The sequence below is a fragment of the Oryctolagus cuniculus genome, chromosome 7 (assembly GCF_964237555.1).
Source record: "Oryctolagus cuniculus chromosome 7, mOryCun1.1, whole genome shotgun sequence".
Lineage (NCBI taxonomy): Eukaryota > Metazoa > Chordata > Mammalia > Lagomorpha > Leporidae > Oryctolagus > Oryctolagus cuniculus.
This window is the reverse complement of record NC_091438.1, coordinates 79205874-79228193: the sequence shown is the minus strand read 5'-3', so window position 1 is coordinate 79228193 and position 22320 is coordinate 79205874. Positions and strand designations below refer to the sequence as shown.

General features: G+C 39.8%; 1 protein-coding gene across 9 annotated transcripts in view; it reads right to left on the bottom strand.

Annotated features, from left to right (window-relative positions):
* Positions 1-19856, bottom strand: part of HFM1 (helicase for meiosis 1) — a 137510-nt gene extending 117654 nt beyond the window's left edge. For 5 of the 9 annotated variants that reach the window (XM_051857507.2, XM_070078056.1, XM_070078054.1 and 2 more), the window contains exons 1-4: positions 19752-19856; positions 14347-14444; positions 9665-9777; positions 7730-8033 (exon numbers count right to left, since the gene is read on the bottom strand). In XM_051857507.2, the coding sequence (XP_051713467.2) occupies positions 7730-8033; positions 9665-9777; positions 14347-14417 (488 nt within the window). In that variant the 5' untranslated portion in view covers positions 14418-14444; positions 19752-19856. Of the gene's footprint in view, positions 1-7729; positions 8034-9664; positions 9778-14346; positions 14445-19689 lie in introns of all 9 variants that reach the window. The other 4 variants (XM_070078053.1, XM_070078055.1, XM_070078058.1 and 1 more) reach the window with 4 other exon arrangements.
* Between the last annotated feature and the right edge of the window lie 2464 nt (positions 19857-22320).

Sequence of the window (22320 nt, the reverse complement as noted above, 5' to 3'; positions counted from 1 at the left end):
CATTCTTTGCCAATCAAATCTGGGTTGTATGTCCTCCACCCATCCCACCCCACCAACACACTCTGTAAAAAAGAAATAAATTAAGTATACTAGCAGATCAAATCATAAATCATACTATATACTATAAAATAACCATTTCAGTATAAAAATACTTGTTGATAAAGTTCTTGAAAACAAGATGCTCTACATGATTGCATTATATTCTACTGATCAAAAGACAATCAGTCAATCTAATGTGGTCACAATATTCATAAGGGAAAGTAACCATAAAGATCCCCAGCATAACACTTACATAGACTGAGTAATGGAGATGACAGGAGGTATCAATCTTACAGAATTCTGTGAAGAATGAACCTAAACAAACTCTGAAGAAAGTTACATAAATTGTTTTGAAACAGTTATCTGTGGCTAGGGTTAATAAGAGTGGTCAGTCAGTCCAATGTCAAACAGGAGGTAATTGCCAGCAGACATCTTCACAGAAGTGTTCATTGTATACGGTTGTGGTAGCTTTTGTGCAAGGTTGTGGTTTTCAGGGAATTCTTTCAATAATTTTTATCATAGTCATGTATACATGAGAGCCATCATTTTTGGCCTTCTGACTCCATTTTATTAGAATTTGGGAAAGTGATCCATTTTTAGACTGGTAACTTTCAACCCCTTTATATAAACTTCTATTATACTTAAGATTTCCTTAATCTAAATAAATCAATCCATTTTTTAAAAGATAAGCACAAACAGTGAAATGCTACTGGAAAAACGGCACAGATTTTTGGTAAATGAGTAATACTGAAACACAGTCTGGGCTGGCATTATGCCACAGGGAGTTAAGACACCATCTGCAGTGCCAGCATACCATTTGGGCACCAGTTCAAGTCCTGGCTGCTCCACTTCCAATCCAGCTCCCTGGTAACATTCCCAGGAAAGCAGCAGATGATGGCCCAAATACTTATACCCTTGCCACACATGTGGGGGACCCCAATGGAGGTCCAGGCTCCTGGTTTCCATCTGGCCCAGACCTGGCCATTGTGATCATTTAGGGAGTTAACCAGCAGATGGAAGGTTTCTCTCTCTGCTTCTGCCTCTGCCTCTCCCTCTCTGTGACTCTGTCTTTCAAATAAATAAGTAAATCTTTAAAATAATTCTTAAAAAAAATCTAAAAAAGAAATCAAGAAAAAAAATCTATTTATAATAGCATCAAAAAAGAGTAAACCACTTAGGAATAAATTTAGCAAAATGAGTATTAGACTTGTCTACTGAAAACAATAAAACATCATTAAAAGAAATTAAAGAAATAAATGGAAATATATCCCATGTTCACAGATTGAGATGTTTAATATTGTTAGGATGGCAATACTACTTAATTTGATCTACAAATTCAACACAATTCCTATTAACATCCAACTTGGCTTCTTTGCAGAAATTGATGTTTATGCTAAAATTCATACAGAAATGCAAAGGATCCAGAATAGCTAGAACAACATTGGGGGGGGGGGTGAACAGGAGCGCAGCAAGTTAAGCCACTGCCTATGACATCAGCTTCCCATATGAGCACCAATTCAACTGCTTCACTTCCCATCCAACTCCCTGCTAATGCACCTGGGAAAGCAACAGGAGATGCCCCAAGTGCTTGGTCCCTATAACCCACACAGGAGACCTGGATGGAGTTCCTGGCTCTTGGCTTCAGCCTCACCCAGCCCTGGTCATTGTGGCCATTTGGGGAGTGAACTAGTAGATGAAAGATATTCATTCATTCATTCTCTCTCTCTCTCTCTCTCTCTCCCCCTGTCTCTGTCTCTCCCTGTTTCTTTCTCTCTATAATTGTTTTTCAAATAAATAAATAAATAATTTTTTTAAATAAGAACAAAATTGGAAGACAAATTTCCCAATTTGAAAACCTACTACAAAGCTCCAGTGCAGAATGACATATTGAACAATGGAGTAGAGAATAAAGAGCCCAAAAATAAACCCTTATGTGGAGATAAATATATATCCACATAATATATATACACACACACTTTATTTCCAGTTCCTGGCACAGAATTCCTAAAACTTTGCATTACCTGAATGATAGGAGTGAGAGAAGCATCTTTCAATTCATAATAACTCCCTTTTTAAACCAGACTAGAATTTATGCTAAAAGGATGCTAGTGGAATTGTAAAATGATATAGATGCTTTGGAAAGTAATTTGGTGTTTCTTTAAAAAATTATATAAAGAGCTACCATTATGACTCACTAATTCCACTTCTAGGTATATATATATCAAAAGGAACTGAAAGCATATATTCCCACAAAAGTTTGTACACAAATGTTCAGAGAAGTGTTATTAACAATAGCCAAAAAAACAACTCAAATGATGATCAACTGATAAATGACTAAACAAAATATGGTATATCTATTCAGTGAAATATTATTTGGTCACAAAGGAAAGAAGTGAGAGGAGCATTTAACATAGCAGTTAAGATGCCCGGCTCTCACATTGGAGTACATGGGTTCAATTCCCAGTTCAGCTTCTAAGTCCAGCTTTCTACCAATGCAGATGCTGGGAGGCAGTGATGATGGCTCAAGTAATTGGGTTCCTGCCAACCATGTGGGAGACTTGGGTTGCATTCCCAGTTTTGGGCTCTGCCTCAGCCCAGTCCCAGCCATTGGTTGAATTTAGGAAGTAAAACAGTAGATGAGTTTTCTCTCTCTCTCCCTCTCTCTGTCTCTGTCTCTGTCTCTCTCCTTCCCTCCCTCCCTCTCAAATTAAAAAGAAGTATTGATACATAACATGGAAAAACCTTGAAAATGTTAAAGAAACCAAATATAAAAAGCCAGATATTATATGCATCCATTTATATGAAATGTTTAGAATAGGCAAATCCATAGAGACAGAAAATAGATTAGCGGTTGCCAAGTGCTGGAAGCAAGAAACAATGGAGAGTGACTGTTGATATGGAGTTTTGGGGGATGATGAAGTGTTTTAAAATTAGACAATAGTACTGGTTGCATAACTATGAAAATTTCTAAAAGCTAATGAATTATAGATTTTTCCTGGGGTGAATTTTATGATATGTGAAATATATCTTAATAAAGCTATCATAAAAATTCTATGGGCAGCCATTGTGATGCATTGGATTAAGCCACCACTTTGGACACCTGCATCCCTTTCGGGGAGTGCCAGTTTGAATCCCTGTTGCTCTGCTTCTGATTTATCTCCCTACTAATGCACCTGTGAAGCAGCAGATGATGACTCAAGATTTCAGTCCCTGCCACCCATACAGGAGATCCAGATAGAGTTTCTGGTTTCTGACTTCAGTCTGGCCCCAGCCCCAGCTGTTGTGACAATTTGGGGAATAAACCAGCAGATGGAACATCCCTTTCTCTCCATCATTCTACCTTTCAAATAAATAATTTTTTTTCTTCAATTATAGATGTCAACCTCAACTGGGTGCTTTATGGTATCCAGCAATGCTACCATTTTTCTAATTAAACTGTTTTCCCATTCATTGTAATTTCTACTCTTCTCATAGCATTTCTCCCTTCAAAATCCACAGCTAAGTTATTTCCTTTGTCACAGAGAAACAAAGATATCTGCCAGACTTCTTACAAATTACAAACAAATATATTTGAACAATTTATATGTACCTAAAATCAATATGTCTGTATGCATTCACCTTCCCCTAAATGTGATCTTCCTTTATAATTATTAGCATCATGAAAGGGTATTACCATTCTTTATCATTCTGGCTGAACCAGAAATCTAGGAGTGACCTCTCATATCCAATAATCATTTCACTCCCATGGGATTCTATTTCCTAAATTACTCTGGACTCTTTCCATTTCTACTACCACAGTCTTAGGTTGGATTACCATTCACACCCATCTAGACTACTAAACTAATCTTTTAGGTGACTCTTCACTATATACTCTAACTTCTTTCTAATCCATCTTCTATACTGGGCTCAAAATGACCTTTTGAAAATCTAATTTCACTCCTTTGCCTAAAATGTAGGCCTTCACAAACATGTTTCTCAAGCCTTAGTGTGCATAACATTCATCTGGAAAATTTGTTTAAAATATAATTCCTGGGTCCCACTCCTACCTTTTCTTACACTGGGATTCTGTAAAACCCAGAAATCTAAAATTTTAACAAACTGCTCTAGGTGATTCTGATACAGTGGGTCTAGAGGCCTTAAAACAAAGTACAAAATGTTTATTGTGTCCTATAAGACTCTGAATGACTCCTTCCATACCTTACCTCTCAGCATTTTCTCTTACTTTAAACTAAAGAAACATTTCTTTTTTATTATTATTATTATTTTTTTTTGACAGGCAGAGTGGACAGTGAGAGAGAGAGAGAGAGAGAGAGAGAGAGAAAGGTCTTCCTTTACCATTGGTTCATCCTCCAATGGCCGCTGCAGCCAGCACATTGCGGCCAGCGCACCATGCTGATCCAAAGCCAGCAGCCAGGTGCTTCTCCTGGTCTCCCATGGGGTGCAGGGCCCAAGCACTTGGGCCATCCTCCACTGCCTTCCCGGGCCACAGCAGAGAGCTGGACTGGAAGAGGAGCAACCGGGACAGAATCCGGCGCCCCGACCAGGACTAGAACCCGGTGTGCCGGCGCTGCAGGCGGAGGATTAGCCTATTGAGCATCGGCGCCGGCCTAAAGAAACATTTCTAAGAATATGCTAAGCTCTGTGCTACTTGAGGATTTCTGTACATACTATGCCTCTGCCCGGAACACTCTCCCTGTTTTATATTCACTTACTTCTCTTCATCTCTGAGGTTAAATGACTTCCTTGAGAAAATCTATCCTGACTCCAGAGCCATTAGGTCTTCCATGTAATGTGCTCCAGCACAACAATTTTTAAAAATTAATTAATTTATCTGAAAGGCAGAGTTACAGAGAGAGAAGGAGAGACAGAGAGAGAGAGAGAGAGAGATCTTCCATCCAGTGGTTCACTCCCCAAATGGTTGCCATGGCCAGGCCAAAGCTAGGAGCCAGGAGCTTTACTTGGGTCACCCACATGGGTGCAGGGGCCCTCGTACTTGGGCAATTCTCTGCTCTTTTCCCAGGTGCTTTTGCAGGGAGCTGGATCAGAAGTGGAGCAACTAGGTCTGGAACTGGTGCTCACATGGGATGCTAGCATTGCAGGCGGTGGCTTCTACCAGCACCACAACGTCAGCCTAAGCACAGCAGTCCTTATTGTATGGTTTGGGGACTCTAATAGGGAGTCCATGAGATCAAAACTATTTTCATACTACTTCATACTACCATTTTCTTTCATTCTCTCACTAGGTATATGGAGTTTTCTAGAGATTCCAGGTCACATGAGAACACTGACCAAATCCAATGGTTTTCTATTAAGCTGGATGTTAAAGATATTGGCAAAAACATAAAACAATGCCACTCTTCTCATTGAATAATTTTGTTTTAGAAAATGAGTTTTTGGAGGCCAACACTGTGGGATAGCAGGCTAAGCCTCCACCTGTAGCACCAGCATCTCAAATGGGCACCAGTTTTGAGTCCCAGCTGTTCCACTTTTGATCCAGCTCTCTGCTTTGGCCTGGGAAAGCAGTACAAGATGGCCCAAGTGCTTGGGTCCCTGCACCCACATGGGAGACCCGGAAGAAGCTCCTGGCTCCTGGCTTCAGATCGGCTCAACTCTGGTTGTTGCAGCCATTTGGAGAGTGAACCAACAGATGGAAGACTTCTCTCTGCCTCTGCCTCTCTGTAACTCTGCCTTTCAAATTAATAAATAAATAAATCTTAAAATTTGTTTTAAAAAGAAAATGAGTTCTTCTAAGTTTTATTTTATTTTTAAATGAGATTATTTATGGCTTACAATGTGATGTTTTCATTTATTTTCTTTTATTTGAAAGGCAGAGAGACAGAGGGAGCTCTTCCATCTACTGGTTCGCTCCTCAAATGCCTGAAACAGCCAGGGTTGGGCCCAGATGAAGCCAGGAGCCCAGAACTAAATCCAGATCTCCTGCATGCATAGCAGGAACCCAAGTACTAGAGCCATCATTGCTTGCCTCTTAGGGCACACATTATCAGGCAGCTGAATCACAAGCAGCAAAACCAGAACTTGAACCAGGAACTCCAATATGGGATATGGCCATGCCAATTGGCAGCTTAATTGATACACCAAATGCCCAGCATCAATATGATGTTTTCATACAAGGTATGCAGTTTGCAATGACTAAATCAGGATAATTAGTACCTCTACCCCTCAAGTATCACCTTTTCTTTATGGTGAAGTAATTCAAATCCACCTTTCTAGCTTTTTAAAATATGCACTACTTTTAACTGTAGTCATTCTACTGTGCAGTAACACACCAGAACTTATTCCTTCAAATTGTAACTTTGCTTCCATTGACCAATATCTCTCCTTACCTCTACTACTCTTCCCCCTAAGCCTCTGTTAATGCCTATTACACTTCTCTACTTCATGAGTTCAACTTTTTAAGTTTCCATGAATAAGTGATATCATAAATCAACTGTCTCTTTGTGCCTAGTTTATTTCACTTAATAATTCATCCATGTTGTTGCAATTGACAGAATTTCCTAATTTTTTAAAATAAATTTGTTTATTTATTTGAAAGGCTGGTTCACTCTCCAAATGCTGGAAACAGCCAGAGCTGGGCCAGGCCAAAGCCTGGAGCCATGAACTCAATCCAGGTCTCCCAAGTGGATGGCAGGGACTCAACTACTTGTTGCCTCCCAGAATTCATATTAGCAGGACCCTGGAATCAGGACTTGAACCCAGGCACTCTTATATGAGATGTAAGTGTCCCACCTGGTGTCTTAACTGTTACATCAAATGACTATCCCTGATTTTCAGTGGCTGAATAGTTCTCTATTGTGTACACAGATGCTCCTCAACTCATGATGGGATTATGTCCTGATTAAAAACCATCATAAATTGAAAATTTATTAAGTCAAAATACATGTAATATAACTCATCTACCAAACATCATAGCTTAGTAACACAGTATACTGCACAGTATCATTGTTCAAACTTGTTTTCACATGGCTATCTGGAAGCTGTGGCTTGCCACCACCATCCAGCATTGTGATAGTGTGGTATGACATAATGCTAACCTGGGAAAAGATAAAATTCTATATTCATTGTTTGATTTCCAGTGAAAGTGTATCACTTTCACACCATTGTAAAGTCAAAAAATCCTAATTTAAGGAAACCACCCTAAAGGCTGCCTGTATATACCATACTTTAATCCATTATCTGTTGATGGATGGAAAATAGTTCTTTAAATAAAGTATATACACTTATGTTGGTTGGTTTATTATAAGTTGAAGATGAATTATTAAATTTTTTGTGTTCACTTCTAATATGGGAGGATGGCCCATATCAATAAATAAAAATCACATAAACAAAAGGTCTTTGGAAAGCCTCCATAATTTTTAAGTGTAAAGGATGCTGACAACCCAAAGTTTGGGAACCTCTTCTCTAACCATATACTTTATCAAAATAATTATCATATTGCAAAGCATTTTATCAATTATTTTTAGTTACTTACTTCTACGTTCCCCCACTAAATTGTAAGACCTTCAAAGGCAAGAATCTATGATTGGAATCCCAGAACTAACAGAAATGATTAGTACATAATAGACTATATTTGTTGTGACTGTTTTTTTATTCAGATTCCTCCATATTTAGTACTTTGGATGTGGATGCATTAAACTTTGTTGATGAAATATTATTTCAATTACATAATTACCTTTTCCGGAATGCTGACGTGCTCACTCCTTTATCTTCTGTAAAATTAACTAATTTTGTATCAGCAGGAACACTTTTCTCAGGTGCTACTGCAGAGCCAATGTGATTTTTATATTTCTGAGAACAATATGTCAGCTTCCCAGCAACATGTGGCAAATCATTGTTATCTGTCACTCCTAAATTTTGATCTTCTTGCTCATATCTATAAGGGTGGAAGGCAAACTGGAAATTTTGTGTTGGGGTAACATAATCTTCATTAGTAATCTTTAAATTTGATGTTAACATTTTTGGCCTCTTTTCCTGACCTACAAAAAAAGATATATTTATCATTACATGTTCTCCATGAAAACAAATTTTCAAGATGATGATGGATAAATTTTCAAAAGAATTGACTAGCTAAATATGAAAGCTGAAAGAAAACTATTAGAAGAATAGCAAAATAATCTATACCATATATAGTTTTAAATATATGTAGTTATATATATATATATAGTTACATATATAGTTTTAAATACAGGTAGTTGTTACCCTTATGGTATATTACATCAATGAAGGGAGCTCTGAAATTAATTCTAAATAACTGAAATTAAATTTGAAATTTATATAAAATCTCTATTATAAAATTGGTTTCATCCTGACCCATAAAAATAACTATAGTTATGATATTTAATTATTTTAGTTACTATACATTATATAAGTATACAATAATGAAGATTTTAAAATATATATGAATAATATACACAAAGAAATACAATAATCAATAATAAAAACCATTACTGAATATGACCCAGTATTAAAATATATGACTCAATGCTTTTAACTTTTTAAGCTGGATTCTAAAATCAGGATAAAGAAACGTTTTCATAAAAGTGACAGAATTGGGGCTGGTGCTATGGTATAGGGGGTTAAGCCACTGTCTACAGTGCCAACATCCCATATGGGTGCTGGTTCGAGTCCTGGCTGCTCCACTTCCAATCTAGCTTCCTGCTAATGCAACTGGGAAAGCAGTGGAGGATGGTGAGTACTTGGGCCCATGCATTCATGTGGGAACCCTGGATGAGGCTGCTGGCTCCTGGATTTGGCATGGCCCAGCCCTGACTGTTTAATAAGGTGTATATGTATGAACCTACTACACAATTTGAAAATTGAAATTCTACCAATAATATTAAATTGGCTCACATACAATTTGAGTGTGCTTGCTTTTGGCCTTTATATAAATGGAATCAAACTACATAAAATCTTCTACCTCCTGCTTTTTTCGCTCAATCTATTTCACGGTTCCAGTTACCAGAGGATCTTACATTTAATAAAGGATGGCATGGGGCCGGCACTGTGGCGTAGCAGGTAAAGCCACTGCCTGCAGTGCCAGCATCTTTTATGGGTGCCATTTCAAGTCCTGGCTGCTCCACTTCCGCTCTAGCTCTCCTTGGGCCCCTGCACCCACATGGGAGACCCAGAAGAAGCTCCTGGCTCCTGGCTCCTGGCTTTGGATCGGCCCAGCTCAGGCCATTGCAGCATCTGGGGAGTGAACCAGCGGATGGAAGACCTCCCTCTCTCCCTCTCTCTCTCGCCTTTCAAATAAATAAATAAACCTTTAAAAAATAAACATACTTCAAAAAAAAGGGATGGTATAAAAATTGAACAGTGACAAAAATTTTAAGAAAAAATCTTCACAGAACAACAATCACAACAAACGTATGCAATAGTATATTATACATACACATGCATACATATGTGTATGGATGTTATGAAGAAGAAAATATTTTAGATTTTAAGATTTGAGGAGAACCGTTTTGAATGAGAAGTTTATGAGTTTCATTTTATCCCATTAAAGTAAGTAGTTCAATAAAGTATTTAAATGTAATATTCTAATGTGATAACTAGATTTTATATTGATATGCATAGGTTTGATTTCATGACAAATGTGATAATTTACCTATAAGATTATGACTTTCTATTTCTTCTTCTAGTTCTTCAGTATCTGGAATTTCTGAAATCAATGGAACGGATGGGAGAAACCAATCCAATGACTTTTCATTGTCTGAATAGCTACATAAAATATAAAATTGTGTATATATGTTAAAGATATAACCACAGAAACTATCCATTTATTAAATGTTACTCAGTTACTTACCATCTTATATAAACATTCTATAAACTAACTTTCTCTAACAACTTTGATTTATTCCTAAACAGCAGTATATGGGCAAACATTTTCTTCCTTGTGTGTCATAGGATTAATGGTACTGCTTATGTGAGATATTTTACCTAAATAATAGCCATAACTCCATCCTGTTTTCTCCAATTTAAATACTAGTGTCAGGAAGCTTAAATGTACTCCAATATAAAAAAAAAAAAAAGTTGTAGGGCGCTGGGTTCTAGTCCCGGTTGCTCCTCTTCCAGTCCAGCTCTCTGCTGTGGCCCAGGAGGGCAGTGGAAGATGGTCCAAGTGCTTGGGCCCCTGCATCCGCATAGGAGACCAGGAGGAAGCACCTGGCTCCTGGCTTTGGATCGGAGCAGCGCCAGCCATGGCGGCCATTTGGGGAGTGAACCAATGGAAGGAAGACTTTTCTCTCTGTCTCTCTCTCTCTCACTGTCTATAACTCTACCTGTCAAATTAAAAAAAAGTGGTAAAACATTCTCAAACTTTGGTATTTTAACTATTAAAAGTAACAAATTCATTATTATTTACCTCACAACTTATTATGGATAATCAAAAAATAACACCATTACTGATAGTCTAAAATATTTCTAAAGCATTATTACAAATTCTTTCTTTTTTTTTTTTTTTTTTTTTGACAAGCAGAGATAGACAGTGAGAGAGAGAGAGAGAGAGAAAGGTCTTCCTTCCGTTGGTTCACCCCCCAAAATGGCCACTAAGGCCGGAGCTATGCCGATTCGAAGCCAGGTGCTTCCTCCTGGTCTCCCATGCAGGTGCAGGACCAAGGCCATCCTCCATTGCCTTCCCGGGCCACAGCAGAGAGCTGGACTGGAAGAGGAGCAACTGGGACAGAACCAGCATCCCAACCAGGACTAGAATCCGGGGTACCAGTGCAGCAGGCGGAGGATTAGCCTAGTGAGCCATGGCACGGGCTGCATTATTACAAATTAATGCACTAATTCAAACACTTAAGCTCCAGAACCATTTGTAAAACCACAGAAAATCAAGATGCCAGTTGAAATTAACAATCTTTTTATAAATCTACATAACTGATTTTGCCACCCTATTGGCATCTTTATCCCTCCTCATCTTTCAGCTTGGATACAGGTAACTGATACTGCTTTAATGTTTCGTTTTCAATTAAAGTTGAAATAAAGAGGTAAATGGTAGGTTAGAGGAAATAAAGTTGAGAAGAGTATCATTATACTGTTATACCAAATCCCAGGGATTTCATGATTTTTCTAATCTCTTCACGTAAGATATTACACCCTCTGAAAGACAGACTTACTTTTCTACCTCTCACAGCACCTAAAACAAAGCTACTGCAGCCATATTTTCCAAATCAAAAATCTACAACATGTTATTTGACAATGGTCTAACAGAATGAAAACTGGCCAGATCATTTAAAATTTAGGTCTATATCAGAAGATCCCCATGATCATACCCAGTTCAATGGTTCCCTAGGATAACGTGTAGGACTCATCATACAGTGTCCTAGTCACAAGTGAGAAGCAAAGTCTGAGAGAAACCAGGCAAAAGCTTCCAAGAGTCCTCTCCCAGTACAGTCGCAGGGGACACATACAATTCTCTCACTAATGAGTTATAGTAACATATGAGAAATGTTGCCAACAAGGGAAGTTCATTAGGGACTCAATGTTCAGGATTTTTATTGGAAGCTAATCACGTAAACATCCCTTGTCTGGAACATACCTAAATTCTACTATAGACTATAAAAAAGTAAAATAAAATAAAAAAAAATAAAAAAGAACTCGTATTCATTCAAAGTCCAGTTCAAAACTTACCTTTTCCAAGAAACCTTTTATTATTATTATTATTACTTGACAGGTAGAGTTATAGACAATGAGAGAGAGAGAGAGACAGAGAGAAAAGTCTTCCTTCCATTGGTTCACTCCCCAAATGGCCGCCATGGCTGGCACTGCGCCGATCCAAAGCCAGGAGCCAGGTGCTTCTTTCCGGTCTCCCATGCTGGGGCCATCCTCCACTGCATTCCCGGGCCATAGCAGAATGCTGGACTGGAAGAGGAGCAGCCAGGACTAGAACCCAGCGCCCATATGGGATGCCGGCACTGCAGGCGGATTAACCAAGTGAGCCATGGCACCAGTCCCTCCAAGAAATCATTACCTATTCCCAACAATTTCCTCCCTTCCCACTTCTTATAGACTGAACCTATAAGTTTCTTATACTAAGACAGGACAGAAATAGGATTCACAAAATCAAGTCTCTCCCCACCTGCCCATGTATCCATCTCCAATACAGGTGGCCTCACACAGCTCCAAACCAATCAGAAACAAGCAAAATCTAGACTCTAGCCACAAAAAATCCCTAGTGCCCTGTTAGGACTTTCCCAACTCACATGTATGCCCAGAATACCCCAGTACAACCAATACATGATTTTCCTAGAGGCAGCAGTGAACAATTACCACCATTTAGAGTGGGTTGTGTGTAAAAGGAATGCAGGATCTGTTCAGAATACCAAGCTGGGTACAAAGAAAAGTGTGGCATGCTGAGCAAGATGAGCCAGAGAGCAAGAAGATGTTTTCATGCCTCCCCAGTATTGTAAAAACTCCAGATTAGCTCCCTTTGAGGGACAGTCTGGTGGAATCTCTTTCCACTGTGCTGTCTCCCTTGTGCTCACAAATAACTCTCTAGTAAACCTTGTCTGAGTTGAACTGTCAGCCTCTTGTGAATTTCTATTGCAAGTGATTCATACAACCTTGTGTCAGTATCATTAATTGTGTGTGTGTGTGTGTGTGTGTGTGTGTACAGAGAGAGATAATAAATGGATAAACGGAAATAGATAGACAGGGGCCAGCACTGTGGTGCAGCGGGTTAGAGCCCTGGCCTGCAGCACCAGTATCCCATATGGGCGCTGGTTTGAGTCCCGGCTACTCCACTTCCAATCCAGCTCTCTGCCATGGCCTAGGAAAGCAGAAGATGGCCCAAGTTCTTGGACCCCAGCACCCATGTGGGAGACCCTGAGGAAGCTCCTGGCTTCAGATCAGCTCAGGTCTGGCCACTGCAGCCTTTTGGGGAGTGAACCAGCAGATGGAAGACCTCTCTCTCTCTGGCTCTACCTCTCTCTGTAACTCTATCAAATAAATAAAAAAAATCTTTAAAAAAATAAATATATAGACAGATAGATCTGATACCCATCCATTTATATCAGCAATATTTAACACAATGATTTATAAAATTAAGTATACCATGCGATAAATGTTTGTTGATTTAATTCCATGGCTTTTAACACATAGAGAATTGTGTCCAAGATCCTTATTCCAGCATTTGACAATCACCACAAGTACCGTAAACTTATTTTCCTAATTTTACGTTCCTCTGTTTCTCCTTTATGAATTGTCTTCTCAAGAAACTTCATATATTATCCCCTAAGAGTACCATGAATTGTCCTACCTTCATTTTTCTCTCCTGCTGTAACACTCTGCCTTCAAATTTCTACAACCTTTCTGGCTACAAGAATTACTAAATCCTTTAAAAACCCCTAAAGCCTTTCCCCACTACCATAAAGCTTGACTTGATCATCTGGATCAGGATAACCTTGCTTTCAAATGTGAAATTGCATTGAATGACTACTCATATATACTTACCATTTGGTTTGCAAATATTTTTTATTTTGTATTGTTAAGATGACCCATAGGTTCCAAAATTTGCCTAGGCCAGTTCTGTTACTCACTCTTTCACTCTCAAAAGCATCCCCATCTGAATGATGAATTAAGTCACTATTTACTAATGATCTTTCCATATGTATATCTAATTTAACTAGATCTTAGGAATGTTTTAAAGCAAAAGTCTGGTCTTTCTTAATATCCTCTCATCATTCAATCAATACTTGTGTGAATGAATGAATGAAATAATAAATGAAGCAATACATGTCATCAAAATAGTTAATATATTAGAATACATAGAAAATTTAGAATTAAGACTAATTCACATGTGAAAACTCATAAATCTAGTAATTAACATACTACCTATTCTCTGTTCTTGTTGCCCTTTGTCTCACATCTTTATTTCCACCTGTTACTGCCTGCCTATACTGAATTTGACTATCACATTTGGCCTTTGGTACGTTGTCCCTTCTGTTTCCAGAGGGTCTCATCATTTCTTGTCCTGAATTATTTTTTGGTCATTACTTCTAGTCTTTATCTTGGCCAAAAATAATTGAAATAAATCAAGAATGCAAATAAATGAAAGCCAAATAGACAAAAACCTATTCAGTTTTCCAAATTGTAATATTTGAGATGTTAAACTTCAATTACTATCTTATATCTAAATTCCCTGTTCACAAAATATACCACTGAAACATCATTCTGCTGATTCCTCATTTTTATATTTATGTTTACCAGAGAGAAAATTAAAACTCTCTAAAATTCTAAAAACCCTAAGATCATACATTATATTATCATTCTTTAAGGCAGACTTACTTTTCAACTTCATCTTGTTTTTTGAAAAACAAATTTTCCACAGGAAACAAGCAATCATTTGATTTCAGCATTGTTGAAAAATGGACTTTGTCATAAATCTACAAAATTTAGAAAAAAATAGTTCATACTTTATTTACAAAGGTGTTGAAAAATATTTCTGAATATACAGTATATTAACTAATTTTCCAGAATGGCTTATAAATTATAACTACAGACTAACTTTCCAGCTTCATCTTCCACAACTTCTCCAAAGTACCTTAACATCCAAATACATTATTCTATGTTCTCCACTCATTCATGCATTTTTACATTTCAATCCCTCTCTCATACTGCCTAAAAGCTTAGAATGTATTTCCTTTTGTTTTCCATGTGGTAAATTCCTACCCATACTTCAAGGTATAGGTCAAGAGTCATTTCTTCAAAGACTTTTTTGAATTTCTCTCTTTCCCCAAGGCAGAAGTAATTGTTACTTTTGGACTCTTAATACTTTGTTCACACTATTAGTTTTGAGTTAGGCTAGAACATTTTATTGTGGATATGTATACCTTTAACAATAAAAGTATGTATATATACAGAGATCTGCTTCAAAATAAAGAGATAGAGTAAGAGGAATTATCGTTGAAACCACATTGGTAATGAGTTGATAATTACTAATGCAACGTAAAAGGTATGTGGAGAGTCATTATAACTGCTTATTTTTGTATGTTTGAACTTTTTCAAAATAAATATACATATATAGAGTAATAACATGTAACATGAGTATATACATATAAATTCTACATTCCTTTATAAAAATATTTTTTATCTTCAGATATATTATCTAGGGGTAGGTGCTTGGTGCAGTGGTTAAGACACTGCTTGGGATGCCCACATCCCGTATCAGAAGCCCTGGGTTCAAGTCCAAATTCTGCTTCTCATTCCAGCTTCCTGCTAAAGCACACTCTAGGAAGCAGCAGCTGATGGCTCAAGTACGTAGGTCCCTGCTACCCACATGAGAAAACCAGATTGTGTCCCCAGCTCCTGGCTTCAGAATGGCCCAGTTCCAGCTGTTGCAGAAATTTGGGGAATGAACCAGCAAAGGGAAGACACCCGCCCCCAATCCCAGCTGCCTTTCAAATAAAATGTAATAAATAAGTTAGAGAAAATCACTGTTTTAAAAAAGAAGTATTTTCTTTAAAAAAAAAAGATTTATTTTATTTATTTGACAGGCAGAGTTACAGAGAGAGGTAGAGACAGAGAGAGAAGTCTTCCATCCGATGGTTCACTCCCCAGATGGCCACAACGGCCGGAGCGGCACGGATCCGAAGGCAGGAGCCAGGAGCTTCCTCCAGGTTTCCCACACAGGTGCAGGGGCCCAAGGACCTGGGCCATCCTCCACTATTATCCCAGGCCATAGCAGAGAGCTGGCTTGGAAGAGGAGCAGCCAGGACTAGAACCAGTGCCCATATGTGATGCCGGTGCTTCAGGCCAGGGTGTTAACCCGCTGAGCCACAGCGCTGGCCCCAAAAAAGAAGTATTTTCTAAATATAAAGGACACAAATGTTCAGCATTGGCCACCTGGAAATACACAAAATCCAGGACTGAACAATGATTTAAATGTAATAGGGAGATAGTGGCACCATTTCTGCAGGTACACATTGCTCCCTTCACATTTCAATTACTTTTCTCTACACATCAACACTACGTCTCAATTTTTTTTTTCTAAATCCTGAAACATGATAGAACATTCTGCATGACAAAACATGAAATCAGATGCACAAATCATAAAACATAAATCACATTTCTACTACTGTGAATGGGTAATACACTGCAAATTTGTCTTCAGGATAGAAATGAAAATCAAAGGAACTATACGAGCGACATCTTGTGGAGAAATCATCTTTACCAAGTCAGATTTTGTCTCCACTTTTTGAGTCCTCCCTGAGGTAGGCATAAGCTATAAGTGAGATGTGGGGGAGGAAAAAATGTTTCTATGTGTTTCTACTTAAACTCCTTGACACAATGATACTGGTAACTGGGCTAAAGTTATATATATATACTTTAGAACTATTCTTACTGATTCAGAGATTTTTCATTATTTTTGTAATTGGATTTTTCCCCTCCTACCTGTTTAATTACTGTCTTCATTTTCCCCAATTTTTAAACCATTCAGTCATCAAAAAAAGATATAGTAGAAAAATGAAATTAGTTAGTATGATTCTATAAATGTCTGAAACCACGAATAACAAGGCATGAGGCAGAAGGGAGTCATTCAGGAACATGCTAACAGAATCTTTCACATTTTCATTTAAGTAAAAAAAAATTCAGAAAGCAATAATCTGAAAATAAATGAAAATGCTAATCATGTTTTATATTGTCCAAAAAGTAACAAACTGTTTCCTTTCTAGTTTTAGAAGAACTATTTACTTTTTATTTATTTATTTATTTATTTATTTTGACAGGCAGAGTGGACAGTGAGAGAGAGACAGAGAGAAAGGTCTTCCTTTTGCCGTTGGCTCACCTTCCAATGGCCGCCGCGGCCGGCGTGCTGCGGCCGGCACACCGCGCTGATCCAATGGCAGGGGCCAGGTACTTACCCTGGTCTCCCATGCATGTGCAGGGCCCAAGCACTTGGGCCATCCTCCACTGCACGCCCTGGCCACAGCAGAGAGCTGGCCTGGAAGAGGGGCAACCGGGACAGAATCCGGCACCCCGACCGGGACTAGAACCCAGTGTGCTGGCGCCGCAAGGCGGAGGATTAGCCTAGTGAGCCATGGCGCCGGCCAGAAGAACTATTTACTTTTAAACAGCAACAACAACAAAAAAATTCCAAATTAAAACTCACCAGGCACTGTCATATGCTTTGTTAACCTCAAAATCTAAGCAGAAAGTCTTAAGGTTAACATCTATACACTTGGAGCTGGCACTGTGGTGCACGCAGTGGGTTAACGCCCTGGTCTGAAGCATCAGCATCCCAAATGGACGTCAGTTAGAGACCTGGCTGCCCACTTCCAATGGCCTCTCTATTATGGCCTGGGAAAGCAGTGGAGGATGGCCCAAGTCCTTGGGCCCCTGCACCCACATGGGAGACCTGAAAGAAGCTCCTGGCTCCTGGCTTCAGATCGGTGCAACTCCAGCTGTTAAAGCCAATTGGGAAGTGAACCAGCGGATGGAAGACCTCTCTCTCTCTCTCTCTCTATATATATATATATATATCTGCCTCTCCTTCTTTCTGTGTAACTCTGACTTTCAAATAAATAAATAAATCTTTTAAAAAATTGTATACATTTGAATTGCTTATTCTAAAAAAAAAGAAAAACACCTGAAAAATAAAGACAATAAAACTATAAATCAGAAACACTTGTTTTGGAAAAAGTTTCATAAATTATTCCAAAATTTCCCAGATAAACAACAAATACTATGAAAAAAACTTTTGATTTCTAGCTCTGGTATAAAAGAGAATATAATGTGTTTTGGGTCAAAACAAAAACTTTACATAGACATTTTAGTTCTGATATACCCATATGGAATAAAAAAATCCTTTTATCAAAAATTTCCGTATCTTTATGCTGTATTACTTGTCCTTACAACACTAATTGCCATTGTATATGTTGTTTATTCTCTTTCTCCCCCTAGGAGCAGGGACGTTTAGCTCATTAACGTGTTCTATTCTTTTTTTCTTTTTCTTTTTCTTTTTTTTTTTTTTTTGACAGGCAGAGTGGATAGTGAGAGAGAGAGAGAGAGAGAGAGAGAGAGAGAGAGAGGTCTTCCTTTTGCCATTGGTTCACCCTCCAATGGCCGCTGCGGCCGGCGCGCTGCGCTGATCCGAAGCCAGGAGCCAGGTGCTTTTCCTGGTCTCCCATGGGGTGCGGGGCCCAAGCACCTGGGCCATCCTCCACTGCACTCCCTGGCCACAGCAGAGAGCTGGCCTGGAAGAGGGGCAACCGGGACAGAATCCGGTGCCCCGACCGAGACTAGAACCCGGTGTGCTGGCGCCGCAAGGCGGAGGATTAGCCTAGTGAGCCACGGCGCCGGCCACTAACGTGTTCTAATAACCCAGCCCAGAGCCTGTCACCTAAAAGATGGACCGTGAAAACTCACTATGGAATAAATGTATTAGCGATGATCAGTTTATAAAAATAATTTAAACTTTTTTTTCCATTAACTCTGAAACTCAAAAATTTAACTTCCCCCCAAATATTTAATGTTCAGTTTTCAAGATGTGAATTTTTTCTAGCTCAGGATTCATGTAATCCTATCACGAAGGTTCGAAAAGGTGATGGATTTGGTATTTTCACAACGTAAACTTAAAAGCCTTAAAAAAGACCTTGTTACATTTCATGAGTTTGTCATGTAAGCAGATGCTGAATTTTTAATTAAAGTTCTACGTTTAGATTCAGATCTTCTTAAATTTTTGTGCTACATTATTACAAAGTTTTCATTTTAGCATGTGATACAAAATTATACTGCAAAACGCAGTATCATCCCAAATATTATTTTGTAACGTCTGCTCTGCCGTAACTAATCACGGTTAAAATATTTAAACTAACTACATAAATGGTTGCCTGTGGCCGGTGACCTGCAGCTTTCTGTTATCGTGAGAACTCAGCATTTTCTTATCTTCTGTATCCTTCCTTAACTGCGTAAAACGTACAATCTTTCCTCTTGGAAACATATTCCTCCCTTCCTAAGTGCAGAAAGTCAGATATAAACAATTGATTTGCTAGATATTGTCAGCGAAGAAGCCAACATTCACTGGAATAAGCCACACAAGCGACTGCGGGGAATCTGACAAGGGAACGGAACACACAGGGGGACCCCGTGACCCCGCCTCCAAGCTCGGGTGGGAGCCCCAGACCGCCGCCCTCCCCGGGCACGGACGGAGCGGGAAAGCTCCGGCCCAAGCCAAGCCAGCGCCGAAAGCAAACAAGGGCCGGTGGGTTTCCTGAGGACCACCCTAAATCCCAACCAGCCCACCCCAGGCTCCCAACTCAAGGCAGAAAGAAGCCTCGGCCCCGAGGAGCCGCGCTCCCACCAGCGCCGGGCCACTCTGCCCCGGGGCCTTCCCTTCCCACCACAGTAAAACAAGGCGGCTGAAACCGGCGCTCCGGCCCCGCCAGCTCTCACTCGGGGTACTACACCCAAACCCAAACCCCAAGGGCTCCGTCAGCCCCACAGCGAACAGCTAGGCCGCCCCGTCGGCCCGCCCCGAGCGGGAGATGGGCCCGCCTCACGCGGGAGCGCGCCTCAGGCCTCGCCGCCTCTGACTGGACCCCGGCTGAGGAGCCGCGAGGCCGGCATGGCCCTGGGACCCTCGGGCCACAAATTCCTCGCCCACAGTGGCTGGCGGCACCGGAGGCTGACCTCTGCCAGGGCCGGTGGACCCCTTCCTTATCTACCCCCAGGCGTCCAGCCCGCGGCCCCACCTTCCCCGGGGGCCGAGCCGGCCGCCGGTCCTCAACTGCTCGCGGGCCGCTGGGAGGCCGAGCGCCGATTCAGCAGCCCCACCGAGGACCCAGCCTGGCTAAGCCGAACTCCAAGCAATGGATCTCCGGGGCCCCCAACCCCTCCCGCCGTGCCTCTCACCTCTTCTCCCAATCTGTAATGAACTTTGAACCCTCTCTCACAGGGTACTCTTTTCTAGTAAAATAAGCCTCTCAATCCTGGGTGTTAAGGACCTGCCAAGTTTACTTCTTCCCTGTCCTAGTCTGTCTTTCTAACCTTCAGAACTACCTACCCAGTCTGCCCTTTTAATGCGACCTAGCCAGGCCCAAGTTCTACGACTTCCGTTTTGTTACCTAAAATGTGTTTCACCTATCTTAAAATACCTCAGTCATCCATGAGCTCGATATTTCCCTTTATAAACTTATTTCGGGCATTAAATTTCAAAATGGTTTAAAAAACACAATGACTATACAAACGTTTAAAAAACACAATGACAAATGTTCAATACTTTTAACAAAAGCATGCATGTACTAAAACAGTGATATGTTCTTTTTTTCTTTTAAAGATTTATTTGTTTGTTTGAAAGCCAGTTACTCAGAGGAGAGGCAGAGAGAGACACAGAGAGAGAGGTCTTCCATCCGGTGGTTCACTCCCCAGTTGGCCACAACGGGGAGCCAGGAGCTTCTTCCGGGTCTCCCATGTGGGTGCAGGGGCCAGGACTTGGGCCATCTTCCACTGCTTTCCCAAGCCATAGCAGAGAGCTGGATCGAAGGGGAACAGCCGAGTCTCGAACTGGCGCCCATATGGGTTGTCAGCACTAGCAGCTGCAACTTTTACCTGCTACACCAGAGCACTGGCCCCAAATAATATGTTCTTATCCTGTATATGTGAACAACTATGAAAGTAAGGTCTGCTTTTAAGTGTCTTTAACAAAATTGTTTACAGAAGGTTGGCAAGGAATGTTTCTCACAGGAAAACTTTTGTAGATGGTAGATAGCAAAGAATGATGCCTTCCTGGAAAAAATACTTACCCTGTCGTTTGGAATTCCCCACCTCTGACATCTAGGGCCCCCTGTTGTCTGCCCAATTCCTATTAGTTCTTTCCTTTGTAGCTCTATTGTTGATTAGCTGTATGACCTTGTTCTTTTTTAAAAAAAGAAAAAAAAAATTCTTCATTTTTCATCCTCAGTGAAACTAATAATCCTTAACTCACAGATTCTGTTACGAAGATTAAATAATATTTGTGATAGTCCTAGCACACAGAAAATGCTCGTTAATATTAATTTCTTTCTCATTCGCTATTATTATTATATTATTCCAATAATATGATAAACCAATTATTTCTTTTTTTTTTTTTTAACTTTCACTTAGAGGCTGATATTGTGGCACAATGGGTCGGGATGCAACTTGGAATGCCTGTATCCTATATTGAAGTGTCAGTTTAAGTTCTGGATACCCTGCTTCTGATCCATCTTCTGCTAGTGCACTGGGATGCTGCAGGTGATGGCTCAGGTGCTCCGGCCCCTTCCACCTCATGGGAGAGCTGATGGATCTGGCTACTGGTTTGGGCCTGGTCTACCCCTGGCTGTTGAAGGCTTTTGGGGAATGAACCAGGGGATGAAGATCTCTCACTGTGTGTGTGTGTGTGTGTGTGTGTTTCTGCCTTTCAAGGACATGAAAATAAACACTTAAATTTATTTATTTGACAAGCAGAGAAACCAACACAGAGAGAGAGAGAAGCGCTCCCACCCACTGGTTCACTCAAATGCCTGCAATGCCTTGGGCTGGAGTAGAAGAAAGGAGCAGGAAAGCAATCTAGGTCTCACACAAGGGAGACAGGAACCAAGTTGTTGAACCATTGCCACTGCCTCCCTTAGTCTGAATTTCAGGAAGCTGGAGTCAGGAACTGGAACCCCAAATCAGCTATATTGTAGCAATTATCAGAAATTCATTCTTTTTAAGGCAGAATAATTTTCCATTGTATGTATGTACTATATTTTGTTTATGCATTTGCTATTCTGATCCATGGGCAATTGGGTTATTTCTATTCTTTGGCTAATTTAAATAATGCTATTATGAGCACTGATCTATAAATATCTGACACACTGTTTTGAGGTTTTCTTTTGGAAATATATTTAGGAATGGTATTGCTGATCACATAGAATTTCCATGTTTAATATTTTGAAAAATCACTGAACTGATTTCCATAGCAGTTGCACTATTTTCATTCCTACTGACAAAGTATCTAATTTCTCCACATCCTGACCAATACTTATTTTCCATTTTTAACATTACAGTCATCCTAGTAGGTATGAAATGGTATCTCATAGTGGTTTCAGTTTGCATATCCCTAATGACTAATGACATTGAGCATCTTTTCCTGTGTTTAATGGTGATTTGAATATCTTCTTCAGAGAAATGCTTTACAACTCCTTTGCCAGTTTGAGGGAGTTATTCATCCTTTTGTTTTTGAGTTTTAGGAGTTCTTTGTTATCTTTGGGCATTAATCTCTTACCAGGTATATGATTTGCAAATATTTTCTGCTCTTCA